Below are 21,982 nucleotides of genomic sequence, written 5' to 3' on the forward strand. Positions count from 1 at the left end.
ACTGGAAACGGCTCTAAATGAAAAGAATGGAGTTTGATGCTAAAATCACAGCGTTTCTTCTACATGGGCGAGTTTGAGTATGAGGTGTATGAAGGTATAAGTTTATAGTGGTTATATTACTGTTGTCACTATGTTCACCATTTCTTGATCTGTGATTCAGACTAAACTGTGGCTGTTTAACAGAGCTAAGCTAACAGAGCTATAATGTAAACTATCAGCTAATGTGACGAATGTAATGCATAGTATTATTTTGGCCAGCTGTCAAAATATCCAACTATAAGTTTTTGTTGGGTTTTTTTTTTGGCAAAGAAGTGTATGTGTAACATTAAATAATGACGATTTATACTTTATTTAGCGAGTGATATAGTCTGTGGATAAATAGCATTGATTCGTTATTGGTTTTGGTGGTCCTAAATGTGTTCTGGTACATGACCCCCTGTTGTTGAGCATTCAGAATATCATTACTACATATAATCCCTTTAATATATCTAAAATAAGCATTCATTCTGTACAAATACACTATCCTAACTACAAATAAGCTTGTCACTTCTGTTAAAATCTTCATTTTCCGAGTGCGACTAAGCACGCTGCTACTGAGGTCTATCATTTAATTTAAAACCTGATTAAGATTCCACTCAGATAACTGTATCTCCACTACCCTCGCTGCACTCGCATGCTTTTCAATACAGCTTTCAGTTCAAAGGTCGCTCTCTGCAGCTCCGGCTCATTTCACAGCAGGAATTTGTATTTCTTCCTCGTATAGTGCCATCTTTGCGTTGCGTTTCTCTTGCAGATTCATTTCTGCGCCGCCTTCCTCGGGGAGATAAAATAGAGGCAGGCCTCTTCACCGGAGCTCGGCAGCTACCATTAGAGTGACTAGGTTGACCCGTGGCATGAAATTAAGAAGCCGAGGCCCATTGAGCAGCCCGGCTGATAGAGGCGGAGGATAATAAATCCACTGAGAAAGAGAGAGTGCGGGTGGAGAGAGTGGAAGGGAGCCTGAGAAGCAGGGTGGGATGGATGTGGCAGCCCGTGTGGCCTCCCGGGCACTCAAGATCCCTTTATTAGCAGGGCTATTTTCACCCTCTTCTCCTGCTGTCGACTCATTGAACAGGAGCATCAGCATGAAGACACTTAAACACTGTGTACAGTCCTTATGCTATTCAGAGTCAATGCAAATGCAGCTAACAACAAGGAAAGACACAGTTCAGACAATGAAGATACAGGATTGGCTTCAATACCAGTCTGTTAACAACACTTTTTTGAAGACCGGTTTTACCAAAGACAGTTACATTACATTGCACTATGCAAATCAAATCAAATTTTATTTATATAGCACCAAATCATAACAAAAGTCGTCTCATGACACTTTACATATAGAGTCAGTTGGAACCAGATGCTCAAGCCAATTTACAGAAACCCACCAGAATCCTCCAGGAGCAAACACTTGTGGCTGCTGGAAGGAAAAACTTCCGTTAAACAGCAGAAACCTGGAGCAGACCCTGACCCCTGGAGGATGACCGTCTGCCTTGACCAGTTGGGGTTAGAGATAGAGGGTAAAGGAGGAGAAAAAGAGAGAGAGAGAGAGAGAGAGAGAGGGATTGGGGGAGAAGAGGAGAAGGGGGGAAGTAGGGGGAGACACATGGATGCAGCTGAAGCACAGATAACTGAACCAGAACTATCAAAAAGTAGATCAGCTGGTGCTGGTACACCCACCAACAACCAGAACAAATGTCCATGACAGTTAATAGTTAATACTACTACAAATACAAGTATTAACACATACTGTCACTACAAACAGAAGCACCAACAGTGGATGTACCACTATGGAATCATGGAACAGGAGACATGATGTTAAACCGTCCATTGTGCCAACAGATGGTTTAGTTGTGTTTAGTTTAATTTTCAAAAACTAAACCTATTTACTACACTGCTCTGCAATTCTATGGAAATTCTCTGCTTCAGAGTTAAAAAAAAAAGAGCTAAATCTTACATACTTTGATAAGATGAATTGGTAAAAGAATGATAAAAGTAGTAGTTGGTCAATCTTTTCAAAGTACTGTGTAAATTTCTTTTCCTGTTCCTTTTTTTTTTTTTTTTTTATTGCGTGTTTTTTGCAATTTAAGTAACTTAAAAGCGAGGAAAAAATTCCCTTTCAACATCTTGTAATTGAAGTGCTTTAAGAGAACAAACCCCACTATGAAGCCTGTTAACTAATAAGAAGTGGTCTCAAAAATGAAAAAAACTCTGTTTCTAAGCTAGATTTACATGTAGGGGATCTTGGTTTTTTTTTTGTTGTTTATTTGTCCAAAATCTTGTCCAAAACAGCACAGCATGTTTTCTGTTGTTGTTGCAATGTGTAGGCATTCCAAATGTTTTCCTAAAGTTGTGTCATCGTAGACACATGGGGTAACATATTCTGCAGCCATTATTCTAGTATTTTTTAAAGTAAATTATGTTGTGTAACAGAGTGAATGGTGCAACAACTAGTGTTTCAGTGTAAACAGAGTGGTTTGGTGTTCTGAACAGTAAATCCATCTTTGTTTTGTTTGTTTTTTGACTCATGAATGTTTGTGACGGTGCCATGAAAAGGCCAAAGTTGGAGCAGGAGGGGCTGTAAGATTAAACACGGAACTGGCAGAATTTTATGCAGTGCAATCCAATGCAGCGCTGGCGCAAAGGGAGCGTTTTTCTGAGGGTTTTCATAACACAATCCATTCTAAACTCCCACTTACATAATCATCTGTTCTCTACTGAGGTCTGACCAGTTGGTATTCAAGCACCAACGACTAAAAAGAAAAAAGAAACTAGGACAAGTGTGGAAATGGGTGTGACGTCATGTGTGGATTCCCAGGCCTTAAGTGCATTCATACTGTACATAATACACAGCCTGGGCTTAGTATAAAAGTACCAAAACTCACAAAAGCATCTTCAGTACAGCTTTTACATATCTGCATGCAAACAGTAGAGACAAAGAGTGTGGATTAAATAATGTAAGAAAGATAAATATTAGTTCACAGCAACATTAACCCATACAGACCCAAACACCCACCAGTGACTGATAAATACCCATTGATCCACTAATCCTATCAATGCATGTAAATAATTGGTGTTAGATACAGTTTGTCATGTTTTCATGATCATCAGATATGACCCATTTGGACCTTCAGAGGCTTTGTAGTTACCGTGGAAACACCATCATCTTCTACAACATTGATTCGCCTGTCAAAGTCATGGAGTTGGATCAATGCAATGACAGTGGATGGAGATACTTGCTTTATGTTTAGTTATTGATAAATTGTGCTGAAAAAAATCACTTTTTCTTCAGTTTTGTCTGTTTCTGCACTGCAAAAATCCGAATCTTACCAACTGTATTTTTCTCATTTCTAGTCAAAATATCTAATCACACTTAAAATGAGACATAATCGCCTAAATAGTAACTTCTCAGTGAGATATAAGAACTTATTTTTAGACAATAGATCTTGAAAATTGTATTTCAAGAAATCTTACCAAGATAATTTTCACTAAAAATAAGTTCTTATATCTCACTGAAAAGTTCCTCTTTAGGTGATTAGGTCTCATTTTAAGTGTGATGAGATATTTTGACTAGAAATGAGAAAAATACACTTGGTAAGATTTGGATTTTTTCCAGTGTGATATAACGCTCAATTTTAATCAGCTTTTGTGAACATCTACATGATCAGTAAATTAAATACAATAAAATACCTGATTTTCACTGATAAAATGCTAAAATAGAGAGGATAATATCATGATAAATAGAAACCTTAAGAAAAGGTTCAATAGAGAGAAAAATTAATTTGGGAACTGCCATAAAAGTCTCACAGGGTCTTTATGGATTAATCTTTATTAAAAGTATGCAGACATCACAACACCACAGTCTTCCCTTACAAATGCTTCATTTTCTCCGAAGATAACTGAAAAATTCTACATTCCTCTAAACAAAAGATTTAATAAATTCAACAGATTTTAACAGATGTATTGGCTTGGAGTCACTGTTATAATCCTACTTTAATTATTACCATCCAGATTTCTGCCAGTATCTTTTCCATCTGTTCTTTTTTTACTTAATGTCATGTTTTCTTCCTCTCTTTTCTCTCTCCTGTTTGCCTCCTTTTTTCTTATCTGCAGGATATTGAGGACACAGTCCCTCGAATGGTATTATAACAATGTGAAGAGTCGCTTCAAGAGGTTCGGCAGCGCCAAGGTTTTGAAGACTTTGTACCGAAAGCACATTATCGAAAGAGGCGCTCTTTCAGATCTCCCAGGTAACCCCATGTTTTCCATCATTCTTTAATGCCCCACATGTTGTTACGCCCCGGCCTAGGGGTTTACCAGGGCGAACATAATATGCTCTTCTTTGTCCCCTCCCAGCTCCCAAGCACACACGTCAGTCAAAAACTAAAGTTCACAAGATTTATTTTTTACAACTAAAGAAGGGTTAGGGGACGGCACGGCTAAAACAACAGACAAAATATCTTCTTCACAGTTCAAAACTAAATTGCCTAATCCAAAACAAATGCACGAAATAAAACACAGAAAACGAACTTAAACTTCCTACTGAAAACAGGAGAAAACGAGAAAATAAAAGAGCCATCCTCCCCTACCAGGAAAAGGATCGAATTTACAAAATATCTATTTACAACTATTTACAATCTCGAATAAACACACAAACACACAAAGACTGACAATCACACACAGGAAACTCGGTTGGAAGCTGGCAGGAGGCAAGAGAGAGAGCGAACAGCTGGACCCAGGGCCATTTAAAGGGGCTGGGCAGTCACGCTCCACCAATCAGCTTCCTGCCAGAAACAAAAGACACAAGACAGACACAGCACAACTACAGGACTGGGGGGAGAACACGCACACTAAACAGAAAACATATATAAATATACACAAAAATAGACAAATTATGACCCAGGGTAATAACAACGTGTGGTCTTTGAGTAACAGTCATCCCTTTCATTCTTATTAATATCTTTTAATTATTGTGTTCCACTTTGATTGCAGTGCACAATCGTGTGTCTGCACTGTCATGTTGTGATAAAACACTTCCCCTAGCTGACCCTAATTTAACTTCTCAAATGGAAAATAAGGACTTCATTCAAGATGTAAGGTTTTCGTGGACATTGCGAGTATGCGCAGACAAGCTCGCATGATTGCTCATTAGTTTGCTTTGTTAAATGATCCGTCATTTTGTTTCACACATTTTTTTCTTTTGACTCGCCTGCTGATTGATTTAATTACCGCCTCACTGGCACGCACCGTTACCCACAGACATGATTAGAATGGGCAACAACTTGTCACTATTTGTTCTTTTGCCTTCATTTATGCTTACTTGTTAATTTTATTGGATTACGGTTCTTAATTTAATTAGCCATTTTAATACTTATGCCTGTTTGCGCATTGGTAATGTGTCCGTCTGTATTAAAAGTATAATTTGCAGTGTTGCTAAAGTAACTTGGTGGTTTGTTCTACCAGTTAATCCTGCAGTGGCTCTGTCCGCTCTCCGTCCTCAGTGGATTGTTCCTCTGCAGGACAGCAGCTTTTATCCAGTAACAATGTTTTGACCGGGCTGCAACATGATCAGTCTGTCTCTGAGGCCGACTACAAGGCATTATTTCAGACCCTGGTACGCCGGATTAAATGGATGAAGAGAGCAGAGAGGGGATAAATCAGGTCAGACGACACAAAAGTGGAAGAGAGCGACATGAGAGGACGTTGAGGAATTCGCGGAGGGTGTATACGAGCCACGGTGTAATAATATAATTAAATGTAAATGTCATTCACTAGTAGAATGCTCCTACAGTGGCCATAAATTTTTTTATCCAAATATATATGAACTGATGCTCTAAGAATAAACAATGTGGATAACTCAATATCAGTCTGAATTCTAAATTATTACCATAAGTATATATGATTTTACATTTTTCACACATTTAGCATTTTTTCTTTAGGGTTTAGAAATAACTTGTCTCACTCTGGTTCCAAAAATATGTTGGTCAGAGAGAAGCTTATGTAGTTTAATAACATGGTACGTCAGTTCTATTTAGCCCAAATCTATTTTTTCCACAAAGGGGATTATTTTTGCATCATTTTTTGTCTCAAGTGTCTTTAATACTCGCTGCTATTCTTTTATAGTTGTTTGGATTAATCATAGAAAAGCTCTCCTACTGACAGACTTGTTTATTATTAATGATTTTTACTGAAGTTTTCCCAGGGTAAGCACTGCAAAATAGAAGGCAAATATTCTTAAATATGAAGAAATCTTCTGCTGTCAGTGGAGAATGCACATTTTATTGAAACTAAACTAAACATCTGACACTTTTAGGCAAGGCAAGGCAGATTTATTTATTTTTTATTTGCACAATTCATACACAGGGCAATTAACAGTGCTTTACAAAAATGGAAAAGAGACAGGTTAAAAACACACAATTACAATTAAAACATAATCAATAAAACATAAATAATAATCAACTAAAACAAAGTAAAAGGAGAGTGCAGATAGAACCCTTTCAGTTGTTCTATGCACAGTTGAACAGAGCTGTTTTCAGCCTGGACTTAAACACTGTCACAGTCGAGGTCTGTCTCACGTCATCAGGAAGACTGTTCCAGAGTTTAGCTGCATAGAACTGAAACACAGCTTTACTTTACTTTAGGCTTTAATGGACCAAATTAGAGGAAAATGTGAAAATATAAGCACATTGTAACAGATCCTGGTCCTCTGCCGTTCATATTATGAAAACCATCGTTATAGGCTGTTACCAGTCAAATCAAACTTGATATTAGTTTGAATTTCTTACACTTCATGGACAAAAATAATGGGACACCTCACATCTATAGATTGTAACTTTTCCCACTCCCATTGATTTGAAATATTATCATGATACATATGTTCATGTCAGTTGCTGTGAATAGTTATCATGATAAATCTCAAATCAATGTATATTTTAAGTGTAAAGGCTGATTTTTCTGACATGTGGTTCAGAATGCTTATTTATGGCCAGAATATGATAAATATTTCAGAGATCTATATATAGAACATTTCAAATTATTATAATGATTAAAAAATTCAACATTGAGGTAAATTGAGTAAAAATAAACACTAAAGCATGTAAGTGTATGACAATGCAAATAAAATTTAGCGTAAGATGAAATAAAAATGTTTATGGCAATGATATATCTTTCAATATTAAATTATATTCTGATATTTATCATTAGGGTTTTGTAGCCTCGCCACCATTTTCAATGAAACAGTGAATGAATGCAGTTGTATCCCAATATGTCGTTCCATGTAGCGTGTTAATGTCCTACTTACACTAACAAGGATATTTTTTAAAATTTCTGTCCACTTTTCCTTTGTTTTACAAAATATCTCAACAACAATGCAAAAATGACTGGAAATTAGTATAAACTTTTGAACAAATGATTGTTTCTGTTGGACTTATTTGGACTTGTGGACATCATGGATAAAATTAGATGTAGCAGATACAGAGGCTTGAATTTGTCTTGCACATGAGCAGGAACAAGTTCCGTTATAAACCTAAGTTTCCTTAACAGTTGGTTCAGGGTGTCCAAGTGTATTCTTTACATGATATAGACTTGTCTGTAACGCTGGTCTGTTCTGTCCCCCAAATGTATCCTTGCTGACCTCGATCTACTGCAGGTCATACACAGATTTATACACCTGGATTTAATGTTTCAGGAGCAGCTTCATTACACAAAGCAACAAAAGACATACACAAAACATGATGTGACGCCATCATGTTCTAATCTGTCAGTTTTCTCTGTACACGCACATGAACACAGAACAGAGTCTATACAAATTTGCACTTTGCGTTTTTTCTCAGTTTTACCCTTCAGCCAACTTCTGGCCAAAGGGGTAATGTAATCATTTTGTCATCTGTCTGTCAGTCTGTCCATTCAACAACATAATCGCATTATCTGGAGAATGCATTGAGATATCTGCGCCAAATGTCTACTATGTATGCATCTTGGCATGGAGCAGAAGCCTATTGAAAATATGTGACCTTGACCTACTTTTTCAAGGTCAAATGGCCTTGTGGAGTTATAATATTGGAGTACTTTCAAATATAAATATGTGTGCAATAAGTTGTACACAAAGACAATCTAAACTAAATTATAGGGCAGTAACTTTCAACAGAATCTTACACTATATTTGGCCGAGGGGGATTAAAAGTGTGCAACCTTGCAACTTAACCTCCTAAGACCCAGGACATGTCAGCAAAGTACAAGCTGTTTTGGTTTTTATTAGTTAAGTGTCTATATTGGAAACATCATGATGCAACAATTTTTGCAGATGCAGTTTTTAAGATTTTTATGGAATGTCCTTTATGGTGGACAGTTTTCTTTTCTTTTCTTTGTTTTTTGTATAAAGTTGTGAAACTCTTGTCTACAAATGTAGACAGTGGGTCCTAGGAGGTTAATGTCAGACTTGTAAAATATCTGCATTAATGTGGACAGGACATAGACCGAAAATGAAAGAAAACTGAAGTCAGAAACAAGATCATTTTAGATTTTATTTTGAATTCCTTTTTTGTGCTGGTTTTTTTTTTTTTTTTTTTTTTTTTTTTTTTTTTTTTTGTGATTAGCTGCCTTTTTTCTTGTGTGAGAGGATGAAATGGTCCTCCATCTATATAACTCCAGTTCTGTGGTTTTTCTCTCTTCATTCTCCCCCCTGATCATCTATCCTCCCCCACCTTTGCACTGTTTCCTCCTCTCCTCTCCTCTCCTCTCCTCTCCTCTCCTCTCCTCTCCTCTCCTCTCCTCTCCTCTCCTCTCCTCTCCTCTCCTCTCCTCTCCTCTCCTCTCCACTCCACTCCTCTCCTCTCCTCTCTTACATCATCAGGGAGGAGGGAGGATTATGTCCCAGCTCACATGAGCCTTACAGATTAAACCGCTTCCAATTCTCAAATACTCACATCACTGCCTCCACTAACTGGCGATAGCCGACTGGCTGGTTTTCCTTGTGATTAAGGATCTACTGGGGTTTATGTGCGTGTGTCCCTTATATGAATGTTGTGTATATATGTGTATATGTTAAGCCTCTGTCAGATATTGATGGTTTGTGCAGGAGGAGCTCTGATTTATTGGCTAAGAAAACCTTCCCATGAGTTATGGCCTATTTTTTCATTCATTGTGTTCTGCGTTTACATGAAAACATCTTGTTGTTTCCGTCGTTCATCCACCTCCTGTTTTACTACATATCTGATTTAATTACAAGAGCCTGTGAACATGACCAAAGGAAACCAAAATAAGCTGTCAAAATTTGAGTCGTTTTAATTTTGTTGAAGAACTGCTTTATAAAGCCGCTTTTGCTGCAAATAATGAATAATGTCAATAGTTCTGACAAGTGCATAACAGTAATAGATTATATCGTGATGTATATCAAGTGCTCTGCGGTTTCATTTGAGCAGAACATAATGAGATTTTAGTTCAGCAAGTAAATCAACACTAGATTAGAAAAAAATTCAATTAGATAAAGATGTTGCTCATTAACAAACTGATATTACACCATCCTGCTTGATGTGGTTTGCTGTCAGAGAAAGAGCTTTTTAATATGTACTCCAGTAGCTGCTACCGTCCCTTCTGCATACATATAGAAAAGGAATATAAAATACTCCCATAAAATGGATAACAGCCATATGTGAAATATAGGCTACCTTTAAATGTGTCATTGTAAAAAATGTTTCATTTTTTTAAATTTATGACCAAGGAGTGAATCCCAAAGTGAAATCTCCTCCATACAGTGTGAAATTGCAGCAGACGTGACAGCGGGTTAGAGAGATGTGACTGTTTTACATCTATCACGTCCCCAGAGAAAATGTGTGACCTTCAAACCAGCAGGAGGAAGGAACCGTTTATACTTTCATGTCCATCATCTCCTCCTGTTCCTGCACGACCTGCAACTAATAGCACTATGTTTGTGCATATAAGCGCAGGCGAAAAGTGAGACTCTTACACTGTATGATGTGTGGACTCTAGAGAGTTTTTTTTTTTTTTTTTTTTTTTTCATTAAACATGGATGAAGTGTTGGCGAATCTTCCACAAAGCTGACAACAGAAAAGGAACAAATAATTCATCAAAGTGGGAAAGTGAGGAATTAAATGGATTCATTACCTGTTGTACTTTTTCCACTCAGGGCTAAATCCCCTTTTTCAGAATGGATCTAAGTACCTTATTAAGTGAATCGGCAGGCGACAAGCACTGATCCGAGTTAGGCTGAAATTACTAATTCATGCCTTGGAAAGCATATAGCACAAAATTAATCAAATGTGCACTGCGGTTGTGTTTAGTTATATATTAATCTAGCATGAGCCGTGCACTGTGGCGTTAAAAACACTGAGCCTGCAGTGAACAAGATGCTATTTGTCAACAAACTGGATTTATTAGATGTTACAGAAAACAGCTGCAGCCATGGAAAAAGGTAATAAAGGCTTGGAGGGGAAAATGTCTTAAGTAAAATAAGCACGTTTTTTTTTTTTTATTCAAATTTTTATTCAGAACAGTCTCATAACATATTACACAGGGCATCGTAGGTATAAATTACACTGTTCTGTTTTTTATTTATTTAATTATTTCTTTTTGGAGGAAAAAAAAAGGTAATTTGTGAACCTTTGTTGCATGAATATTGTCATATAAACATAGACTTTGCGGTGTGAAACATAACAGAAGAGTAAAGTGTGAAAATCACTGCTTTTCATGGTCATCCTACTTTGTAGAACAATAACATGAATAGTAATAAAGATTATATGCAAACAAACATATTTACATTTACTTACATGCACTCACATTTATCTACATGTATATGATTGTGCTACTTTTAATATTAAATATGTCCTGTTAATAGCAGTAATTCTTCAACTTGGGAAGGCTCATCAATAGAGTTGAGACAAAAAATAAAATAAGAAAATCATTATTATTTTATTAATCAGTGTATTTAGGCAGCACTGTGAGTCAATACTGACGCTATTGGAGCATCTTTTGTGTTTCTTTTGTGTTGCATTATAGTCCTGTGATTCACTCCGCTTCTATCTAAAACTCGTCACAAGACTATTATAGGTTTTTTCACTGAACGGCCCAGCCACACTTAGTTAAAATTCTCCCCCAGTGTAATCGTCATTCATCACTTTCATCACTTTTCACCTCTCTAGTCTGGTTTTATGGTATAGCGTCGTAAAATTGCACCGCGATAAGTGTGTTATAAAGAATCAAAAGCAAAAATGATGGATTTTTTTTTTTTTTTTTTTTTTTTTTTTGACACCTAAATCTCAATCATTTCAGATGGGAGAGTACTGTTGTCCCACTTTTCTACTTCTTTCTGTGTTTTCTGTCACATCGCCTCCAAAGTCTGCGGGAGGCTCCCACACCTATCCGACTCTAAAACTGTTCAAACATATTATCACCTTCAAACGTGCTATTCTCCCTGTGATAAACGGAGAGAAAAGCTTGGTATGGCTGCCGTCGACTTTACTGTTTGATAAAGTGCGGATGTCCTTGAAGGTGTGTGGAAGTTTGGAAATAATATAGAGAATCAAACAGCGTTGAAAACACTGTGATGTACTTTGAAACCCGGTGGGGTAGGATTTGAAGTTCATGAGGATAACATTCCAAGAGTATTTAAAGGAGTTAGGTGTAATATTTGTACTTTAAAATATGACCTAAAAGTATCATTGGAATATGCAGAATGAGGAGCTGTGAGGTTATGCAAAACATACCAATGTATTGGATTGTACAGATATAAACTGGAAATATTTACCCCTACAGACCGCTGGATTTAAGGGACCACTAGAGGAAGCAGTGATAAACACCACCTTTGGCCTTTGAGCAAATCCTCAGAAAGTGACGAGATGACATGAGAACCATTAAGAAACAACTTGTAGAGTCAACTGTGTGTACTACCTGTGGGAAAAACAAACTATTTGCTTGTTCATTTCTTTGACATGAGGAGTAACTTTAATAAAGAAAGTGACACATACTGTACTTACAAATCTGTTAGAAAGAATGTTATAGCAAGGCAAGTATACTTAGCATCATTCAGACACAGCAATTCATGGTGCTTAACAGAAGCACAAAAATAAATTTAAAAAAAGCATTAAGAGCCACAACACAAGACAGTAAATACATGTGTCTGACCAAGAAACTGTTAAAAAAGCTGCAACTAAATAGTCACAAGTTGAAAAGTCACTGTGCATCAGAGACCAGATTGAATATAGAGCGTCTCATGTTTCAGCCTTGGTTGAAAAGAGCAGACAGCTGTATGAAACCTCACATATTCATAAAACATGTTCCATACATGCAGGACGTAGAAAATAAAACCAGCTAATCTCACCAGATATCAGCACCTGCTGCACAATAATGGAAAATGGAAATGGAAAAGTCTTTATTGTCATCGTCCAATACAGGCAATGAAATTGAAGTGCAATCCTTTAAGTTCATTTAAAAAAAGTAAATAAATAATATAAAAACAACACACACCACCTTAAACCAACAAGTATAAGAACATTGTAAAAAAACTGTCAAATTAAGATAAGACTAAAATTATTTACTGAATTCAGTACACAAATAGCATTTGCATAAAAACTCTACAAATACTCTACTAACAAGGTCAAAATGAATGGTTCATTTCATTTACATTTCCCCCTCAGCATTTTTACTGCTATTGAGGGCAGCAAAAGTAAGTGAACTCAAATGAAATACTGCTTTTCATTAGTGAGGACCAGTATTGTTGCATAGATGTTGTTACTAAACCAACAAATAGATGTGTCAGAGCTCGTTCAACATGACATTTACCCTGGTGAAGCAAGTCATGCTTTATGGTCTGATGAGTTGTCATCCAGCCAAACACTGTCTCAATCTTCAACAGTAAACTACAGTGGGGAAGGTTAAATGAGGCTAATCCACAGAGTTACTGCCAGGACGGTGCAGACACTGACCTTGAGTCTGCTGTCGTCCTGCTCTGCAAAAATACCCAAACAGAAGCTAAATGTCACAACGAAATCTAACGATCGCCCGATTCTACTGTTCTTTGAGGGGATTTGTACTTATTACAAATCCCTCTGCTGAGCATTTTGATAGATAAACCTACTGTACTGCAGCTCAAGTACTTGAGACAGATCAGGCCATTTCTGTTTTCTGTATTTGTTGAGCTTAAAGCTGGGGGACTCAGAGTACAGTGTTGTATCTGTAGGGATTGGAGGGCAGAATGTTAAACAGGAGCCCACAGCTAGAGCTGTCGCATACCCAAAAAGCAAACCCTCATACGGGTCAGGTCACATTGGTGTTATGATGCAACTGATTCAGTAGAAGGTACCCACACTTTATGCTCATGTCTGTGTTCATGGAGTGTTTATGGATGTTTTACAACTGTAGCTGATGTTTGCCCTCACCTCTAAATCTAATAAGTATTCAATTTTACAACTATCGAGCTGCAGTACTTTTAACATCACACATTTGAATGGTGTGATTTACTCCACTTATGCCTCTACTGCAAAGCTTTTTGTTCATTTCTTGTTCAGTATGTACATCGTAGTGTGTGTTTGGATTGGCATTTTCAGCTGCTGCTGACTGCATGCCGAACATTTTCATTTTCTGCTGCTCCGGGATGCATAAAGGGTCGTCTGACGGCTGCGTTGTTCATTCCCAGGTTCCTGCATGAGAAAGATTAGTCTAGGCAAAGCCCGTTACAGTATGCAGGTGAAATACTTCTATTATGTGAAATGTAAATGAAATGCTAATAGATGGAGCTATAGTGGAGACATTTTGCACTTTCATTTTGCATTCCACCTCCATTATTTGAACTTTAAAGGCCATGTTTGCCCTGGGACCAATTAACTGCTGCAACCGGACACACACACACACACACACACACACACACACACACACTCCCATATTTGAGAATATGTAATCAGTAATGTGGATAGAAACATTTGATTTCAAAAACATTGCAGCTTTATCATGACATAGTCCACTTTATCGGACTTTGAGTGTATTTTGTGGCAGATTTAATTTACAGTGGCGTCATCTCAGGAAAAAGTGAATAAGCCTCATTTTTATCGCCCAAATTAAAGAGATGAATGAACTGGGTGCTGGTTTGTTTATTTTCCATTACCTCCCAGCCTGTCATGATGTAAACAGGCATCCTGTCGGTTCTGCCGTTGTTCTGAGGACATTATTATGAGGCTGTGTGTTCTGCCAGATGCTGCATTGTAATTGAAAGGAAGCCGTCTGGACTCTCCTTCCTCCTCCTCCTGCTGCTGCTGCTGGCGCTTTAGGAATGTTAGCTCTAAGTGGAGCTCTACTGGCTCTCTGATTTATACACTCACTCTCTTCTCTTTGTTCTTTTTGTTCACATATTCAATCTTTTCGGCATCTGTTTATTTCACTCAGTCCTAGATTCTCATCACCTTGCATTTTACAAAAACTCAAGGATTTTCTTTTGAATTAAATGAACCCATGGAGACATACTGTTGGTTTATTAATAAGACTGGAATCTGCAGTTACACTAGCAGCTCTATGAGGCCATACCAATGAATAGTCATTCTTTACTATAGATCAGATGAGTGGAGATGCAGACTGTAAATGAAGCGACGGCATTCAGAATGAATATATCAGCCTTGGCTCTCAACTAGTGGACCAGGCAGCTAAGAGAATGCAAGACTGAAATCAAGGCTCTGAGTCCTGAGGTAGAGGTGTTGGAAAATCAGCTGCAGATAGATGATACATGTCAAATGCAGAACAGTGTATTACCTGTCAGGAGCAAAAGATAAAAGGGCTCTCCACCATGTTCCAGACAGAAATGAAAGAGAAGACGTCTGTCTGGCAGCTGCTTGAGTATTTGACCAATAAGATCAAATAAAAAGAAATCTGAGGGATGAAGCTGGACTGTAAATAGGAGTAAAAAAGTAGAATCCAACAAAACTGAGACAAAATTGTGATGAAAAGGAACAAGGCTGAGCACGAGGGAACAAACATCACCTAATATTCTTGACAAAAGCTCAAAGCTAATAAAGTGGGAAAAGAAAGAGAACGGCTCAAATGAATCAAATTTCACTCATGATACTCACCTTTTTTGGTTTTTCAATGAGCAAAATTTGGTGCCATTTAAGTTTTTTTATGTGACAACAACAGAGAAGGATGGAATTTAAAACTTTATATAGAATTTTATTCTAGATTTTTACAAGTGAGAATATGGTTTAGACTCAAAATCTGTGGTCGACTGCTCTAGATAGAGCCCACTTTTCACCGATATTCTTCAGGATTTTCTGAGCTTTCCCTCTAGTTCGGTTCAGTGTCCCACACTGCAACATGATAACTCGCATACATATTGACACAGTTGCAATTCTTATTTATATATTCTTATTATACATCATTATCACAGTATCAACTTGGGTTGTTTTGAACCTTGGCAAAGATGATGCTAGAAATAATATCTGTGGTCCCTGCTTTCACCCAGTGGAAACACCAAAATCCAAATTTCATTTTCTCTGCATTTCACCTGAAATAAATGGTCATTTATCACCATTTATCATAATATTATCCTATTCATATTGCATTTTTCAGTGAAATTCAGGTATTTTCCTATATTGATTTTACTGATCATGTACAGTCATGGAAAAAATTATTAGACCATCAAAAGTCATCAAAAACAATGGTTATGCAATCAAGTACTAACTCCTGTGTGTATCATGTGACAGAAAAGAAAACATGGAATGCCTAAAAGCACTATTTTTGGCAGCACAATGCTATATTGATGTAAGAATGGAAGTGATTTTGGTTATTATCAAGAAAACCATGGAACATGGCTAGATATCAGCTCTTAAATGAAACTCTTATGAGCAATTTTTGTTGTTATCATTATATTTGTCCAAACAAATGTACCTTTAGTTGTACCAGGCATTAAAATGAACAAGAAATTGAAGAAAACAAGGGTGGTCTAAGAATGTTTTTTCCACGACAGTATATATGCATAAAAGGTCAGAGTAAATTCAAAGGTTATTATATCAGAACAGAGAAAACTGAAGCAAAAGTGACCTTTTCAGCAGAATATAGTGTCTACAACCACTGCCATTCATCAAACTACATGGTTTTTCTGGTGAATTATTGTTGTAGAAAATGATGGTGTTTCCATGTTCTCTATGTCCGAAAGCGTCATATCAGAAATCGCATTTTACCTCAGTTATTTCAATGTATTGATAGGATTAGTGGCTCAAAAGTTACTTTTGTATCAGTAGATGCATTTGATTGCTGGTGGCTGCTTAGAGATTTGAGGGTTATATAACCAAGTTACAGTGCTATATTCAACTCAAAGTAACCAATATCAGGGTTTCTGCAGGTCATTAAAAAGCATTAAAAGTCATTAAATAGATTTTGTGAAAATTAAGACCTTAAATGCATAAAAAAGTATTATATTCGATGTCCAGAGGCATTAAAAATTAAATACACTTGATGGAAAAAAAAGCACTGTTGTTCACGATTTATTTTGATTTTAGAAACATTTAATAATTTTGATTGAAAATATAGTGTGATGATTGACAGGCTGAACCCTTTAATTGGCTATTGTTTACGGCCGATGCACAAAGTCACCACACCAGATGCTTGGAATGCAATGTGCTGTGAATGTGCTCATACTGTGGTGAAAGAGTGAAGGGAATACTAGCAAATGTTGGAAAAATGGGAAAATTTTCAACAAGTTTCAGAAGAAGTGATTGGAGGAGGGACTATTCAGAACCTGGTTTAAGCCTGTGGATGGTAAACTGTCATAAAGCTATATATAAAACTGTATCTGCAGTTGGACATGGGCATTAAATTTGTTTAAAGTGGCATTAAAAAGCATTAAATTAGATTTGCTGATACCTGCAGAAACTCTGTATATTATGTATATTTAATGTATTCATTTATTATATTTTGAGGTGTATTATTACCAATGATTGCGCATCAGCCCTCAAAACCATGGATTGGTTGAATGACGTTTCCTGCTGTGTCAGTAGTAAGGTTATTATCGTTAACAAAAACTAATGAAATGATGAAAACTAGAATTGTAAAAACATTTTTGTTAACTGAAATAAATAAAAACTATCATTAAAAGAAAGAAACGGTAACTAACTGAAACTGTATTGTGTGCTTACAAAACTAAAATGTATAAAAATTATGAATAAAATTCCCTTCGTTTTCGTCTTTGTCAGTGTCAGATTGATATGAAATCGCTTTATTTCCCTCAAGCAGTTTCAGCTGCTGGCACCATACGATATTTAACGGTCCGTCACTTCATCGTCACTTGTGGTTTAGAGTTGTCTTCTGGTCCCCACTCTACCTGGAAACATGGAGACTAAAGTTGGGAGAAAGCAGCAGAGTCTTGTACGGGATTTATTTAAATATGACGGTGAAGAAGATAAAAGATATAAAAAAATTTTTAAAAAACTAAACTAAAACTAAGCATTTAGAAAATAACAAAAACAAATAAAAACTAGCAAACCTGCTCGAAAAACTAATTAAAACTAACTAGAGAAAAAAAAGTCAAAACTAACTAAAACTAAACTATAAGGAAAAATCCAAAACTATTATAACCTTGGTCAGTAGTAACCAGTTGGCAGGCTATCTGTGGTGGAAAATGAAAGTATAATGTGCAAAGCAAGTAGTTAAGTCAAGTTGTTACCAAGCGATGGAAACGCACCATAAGGTTCAGTCTAATGAAGAGTCAGTGAAGACATGTCAACATAAAAGCTCCGTCAATTCAGAATGAATAAAGGTGTTAGTGGTAAAATACTGCGAGTGTTTCCACATGTTGTGAATGGCAGATAAACAGGAGAGTAGGAATAATAGTGAGTGATTGGCTATTTATTTAGAAGAGGTATTCCATGGCAGCGTATGTGAAGCATTACAGTCAAATATATCAGCTAAGTGTGGATTTCTGGAGGGCAGTGATTTCAAATTACCCTGCTAATTTTGCAATAAACCATAGCCACACCTGGCAGTAACAACAGTGACAGGTGAAATCACTCACTTGTTACTTTATCTTGTCCAATTAGTTTTACCGTCAAAGTAATGTACCTTACCCACTCTGTTTCACACACACACACATTCATACACTCTCACATACAAGCCACAGTGCATGACAGACACTCACACAAGCCGCTGCTGTCATCTGTGCAGTTACCATGGCAATATTGAATGATTCCCTCCACCACTCCCTGAGCGGCAGAGTAGCAAGTGGTGAGGAACAAAGGTTGGACCGTGGTCGTGGCGTGCACGTGAAGTTGGACTTAAGGGGGAATGTACCAGACAAATACACACGACCACTCTCAGGCTTTCCATCATCTCTGTGGTGACAAGGCAGCATTCTGGGCCAATTTATAACAAACGCATCATTGTTTTTGTCACACTAGACATTGTATCGTAGATGTCTTGTCATATTTTATGACTCAGTGATTAACAGCAGTGACTTATAAACAATGACAAACAAAACAGTGTTGGGATTCCTTTGGTAAACACTGATATCTTAAAAATGTACTAAGGAGCATCATGTTGCAATATTATTTCTTATTGTGTAGAATTTGCCACTCGCTGTAGCAGAGTAAACCACAAAATGTCCTCACTATCAGTACATTAGAACCTAATGTAGTTAAAGCCATGAATGAGGAGGTGAAAAAAGCCATTAGTAATAGTTCACACAGACTGACAGAAACGCAGACAATTTCCCTTACTTCATTTTTACAGGAGCAGTCTATTCAGGCTTCATCAAATACTAAAAAATGTTCCCACTAGTGGCAGACATGTTCAGCTGAGCAAACAGGGACTCCCCCTTTCATTCCTTCAAAAACGTTCTTGTACAGGTCAGCGTTTTGACATAAAAGGTGGTAATAACCAAGGTTGTAGAAATGGTTAGAGTATATTTCAGTGAGAAGTGTGGGCTTTTCTTTTGGACATCCTGTCATCTCTATCCCAGCCTTAAAAGCTACAGCCCAGTACAACCAAGGACCAAGGATCCAAATGAGGCCAGTGTGGAATTAAGTAAAGTAAAATAAACTTTATTGTCCCCTGGGGGAAATTCATCTTGGGCACAGTGCTACATATCATTGCTTCACAGACAAGATAAAAACATCATCACATGGACACATTATAACAAAGGCAGTTAGTCTTTCATATAAAACAGACATGGACTACACATGACAATCACAACACGGAACATGTAAAGACGCCTTAAGTGTAGGGAGAGAAAAAAGTGCTAAGTGCTGAAGTACTGTCTGTTTGTTGCACGTTGCTCTGTTGCACTAGTTCTCAACATTGTTCAGCAACTAAATGGACGTTGGGACAAATGATAATTTGAGGTGATTGGTTTTGCACTTTGGCATACGAAATCTTCTTCCTGATGAAAGAAGTTCGTATTCGGAGGACAATGGATGAGTCGGGTCTGAAGAGATTTTTGTTGCTTGTTTTATGACCGACTGGTTATACAGATTATCTATGGACTGATATTCTCTCATACCTATAATCTTCATTGCTGTTTTGTGCATAATTCAGTCTTAAAGATGTAATACCACTGAAGGCCAGGGGCGGCTCAAGAGAGGTCTGGCTGATTTTTTTTGAAAAAGTAATTTTCTTTTTTTCCAGGCGTCATTCTGTTCACATACTTTTATTTAGACTCTCTAATAAGTGCATCTGGTCCCTCTTTATAACTTTCTTCTGTTAATTAGATCTTAGGCCAAATAGACTGTTGTAATGTCATCCATGTCGGTCTTTGGATGGAGGTTATGTATGCTCACACCTGCTCAGTCCCACTTGTGGAGTTTGTTTTTAATAAAACAGTTTCTTCTAGTTCCTTTTCCACTCTAGCTGCGGTTATTTGTAGAGTAGGCCGATTATAGCGTATCACCGATTATTCTAACTGATGTATAAGCTTTTTTGCAGATTCTGTCGCTCTGCTCCTATGTGTCTGTGCTGCCCGGAGAGTCAGAGGAAGAGTAAAGTGTGTTCAGTTTCACTTTCACTTTGACAATCACGGAACCCCCCCCCACACCCACACACACACACACACACACACACACACACACACACACACACACACATAATCATGGGCCGCTATCCCCCCACCCCTGTGTGTGCACTTCCTGTGTACCTCACAATTTCATTCTTGGTATTAATATTGTATATTAATTGTCGCTTACATTTTAAAGAATGATTTACCAAACAATTTGTATGTCACTACTTATAAAATATAGACTCTCATCTTTTCCCAAAACTCTGCTCTTCCCAGCATAAAAACTACCCCATCTACAACCCATGGTTCCCCATGGGTCACATACTAGTCTCACAAAGATAATTTGCACCACTTTAAAATGCTGTTTAATACTCTTATATTAAATAAGAGTATTAAACAGCATTTTAAAGTGGTGCAAATTATCTTTGTGAGATAAACAAGGATGCAACTGTTAATTCACATGTCCATCATTATCTAATATAAGACTATTATATCCTGTGTGTATCAATGTTCTCATTTTATATTTCAGCCAATATATTGGTTGTTGGCCAAAATAACAGCTATCGGCCTTTTTTAGCCCCTAGTATCGGCATCGGCCCCAATAATCCCGTATCAGTCAGGTTCTAGTTAATAGCTTACTCTAACAAGATCATTAAATGACTGTTATGCGGTGCTTGATGCAGTTAACATTTTACCAAGTCAGTAAGATAACATTAGCTCCTGCAGCTCCACCCCTTTTGTCCAAATACAGTCACTTCTGCCTCCAAAAACCCAACATGTCAGTAGCCAAACTGCTAACTACTGGCCTCAAAGCTACAGTTCTGAACTCAGTGTGTGATGTCACCATTCCTCTGTCCACTGTACATGTACAGTGTATGTGTTTGATGCTTACAACTGACCATAACCAGACAAGGGGTCACGCATTACCAACTGAGACATGAATGCTCCAGAAAACCTGAACAATATCAGTTTATCCCACATGTCTTCAATGGAAAGGTTCCAGTCATACTTTAGCCAAATTCAGAATCTTCTATCACAGAATGTGCTGTTTGCATGATCTGTATCAAATCTGATTATTGTCATATTCAGAATAATAACGGACATTAGTGTGGCTGCAAACATAGTGATAGACAGAGGTTGTGTTGGTATGTAAACAACTTAACTGAACCTGGAAGCGGTTGATTATGATCATAATCTTGACAGGGCATCTGTATAATTAATGGTGTGTGTATTTGTGCATCAGTTTCTTACATAGTCTTTGTGTGTGCTGCCCTACAGGGCTTTGTCTGTGTTGGGTGCAGGGCAGCTCACTTTCTATGACAGTGCTGCTTTTGTGTCTACATTGTCCTGAGGCGCTGCAGGTAATTTCCCCACCTATTGTCCCCATCCACAGTGCCAGAAACGATAATTCAGGTCTAACCAAGCGAGAATGGTACAGCTCTGTTGAACGCCACTTCAGTCAGAGTGAGACAACCTCGACAGTGACAGATGGGTGGAGCAGGTAATAGAGGTTTGTTACACTGTGCTTGGACTGGGAGGACTGGTCCTTTAACCCATAAAGACTCAAACATCCACAGGTGACCAAAAGCATCTACTGATGTAAATGTCTAATACCTGTTGATCCACTAATCCTATCAATACATGTAAATAATTGGTGTAAAATGCAGTTTGTCATCTTTTCATGGTCATCAGATATATGACCTATTTGGACATACAGAGGCTCCGTAGTTACCATGGAAACGCCATCATCTTCTACAACATTGATTAATCAGTAAAACCAATGGAGTTGGATTAATTGACAGTGGATGGAGACACTTGGTTTATGTTCAGTTAATGATATCTTTGCTGTAAAAGTCTTTTTTTTTTTTCAGTTTTCTGTTTTTGATATAATAACCCTCAACTTTAATCTGAGCTTTTTATGAATATAAACAAGATCAGTAAATTCATGATAGGAGGATACATGATTTT

General features: G+C 37.3%; 1 protein-coding gene across 5 annotated transcripts in view; it reads left to right on the forward strand.

Moving 5' to 3' along the window:
- Nucleotides 1-21,982, forward strand: part of myripb (myosin VIIA and Rab interacting protein b) — a 185,821-nt gene that overhangs the window by 126,431 nt on the left and 37,408 nt on the right. For all 5 annotated transcript variants that reach the window (XM_030123309.1, XM_030123304.1, XM_030123305.1 and 2 more), the window contains exon 4: nt 4,150-4,286. In XM_030123309.1, coding sequence (XP_029979169.1) covers nt 4,150-4,286 — 137 coding nt within the window. The remainder of the gene's footprint in view (nt 1-4,149; nt 4,287-21,982) is intronic.

Source organism: Sphaeramia orbicularis, chromosome 20, assembly GCF_902148855.1.
Source record: "Sphaeramia orbicularis chromosome 20, fSphaOr1.1, whole genome shotgun sequence".
Taxonomy (NCBI): Eukaryota; Metazoa; Chordata; class Actinopteri; order Kurtiformes; family Apogonidae; genus Sphaeramia; species Sphaeramia orbicularis.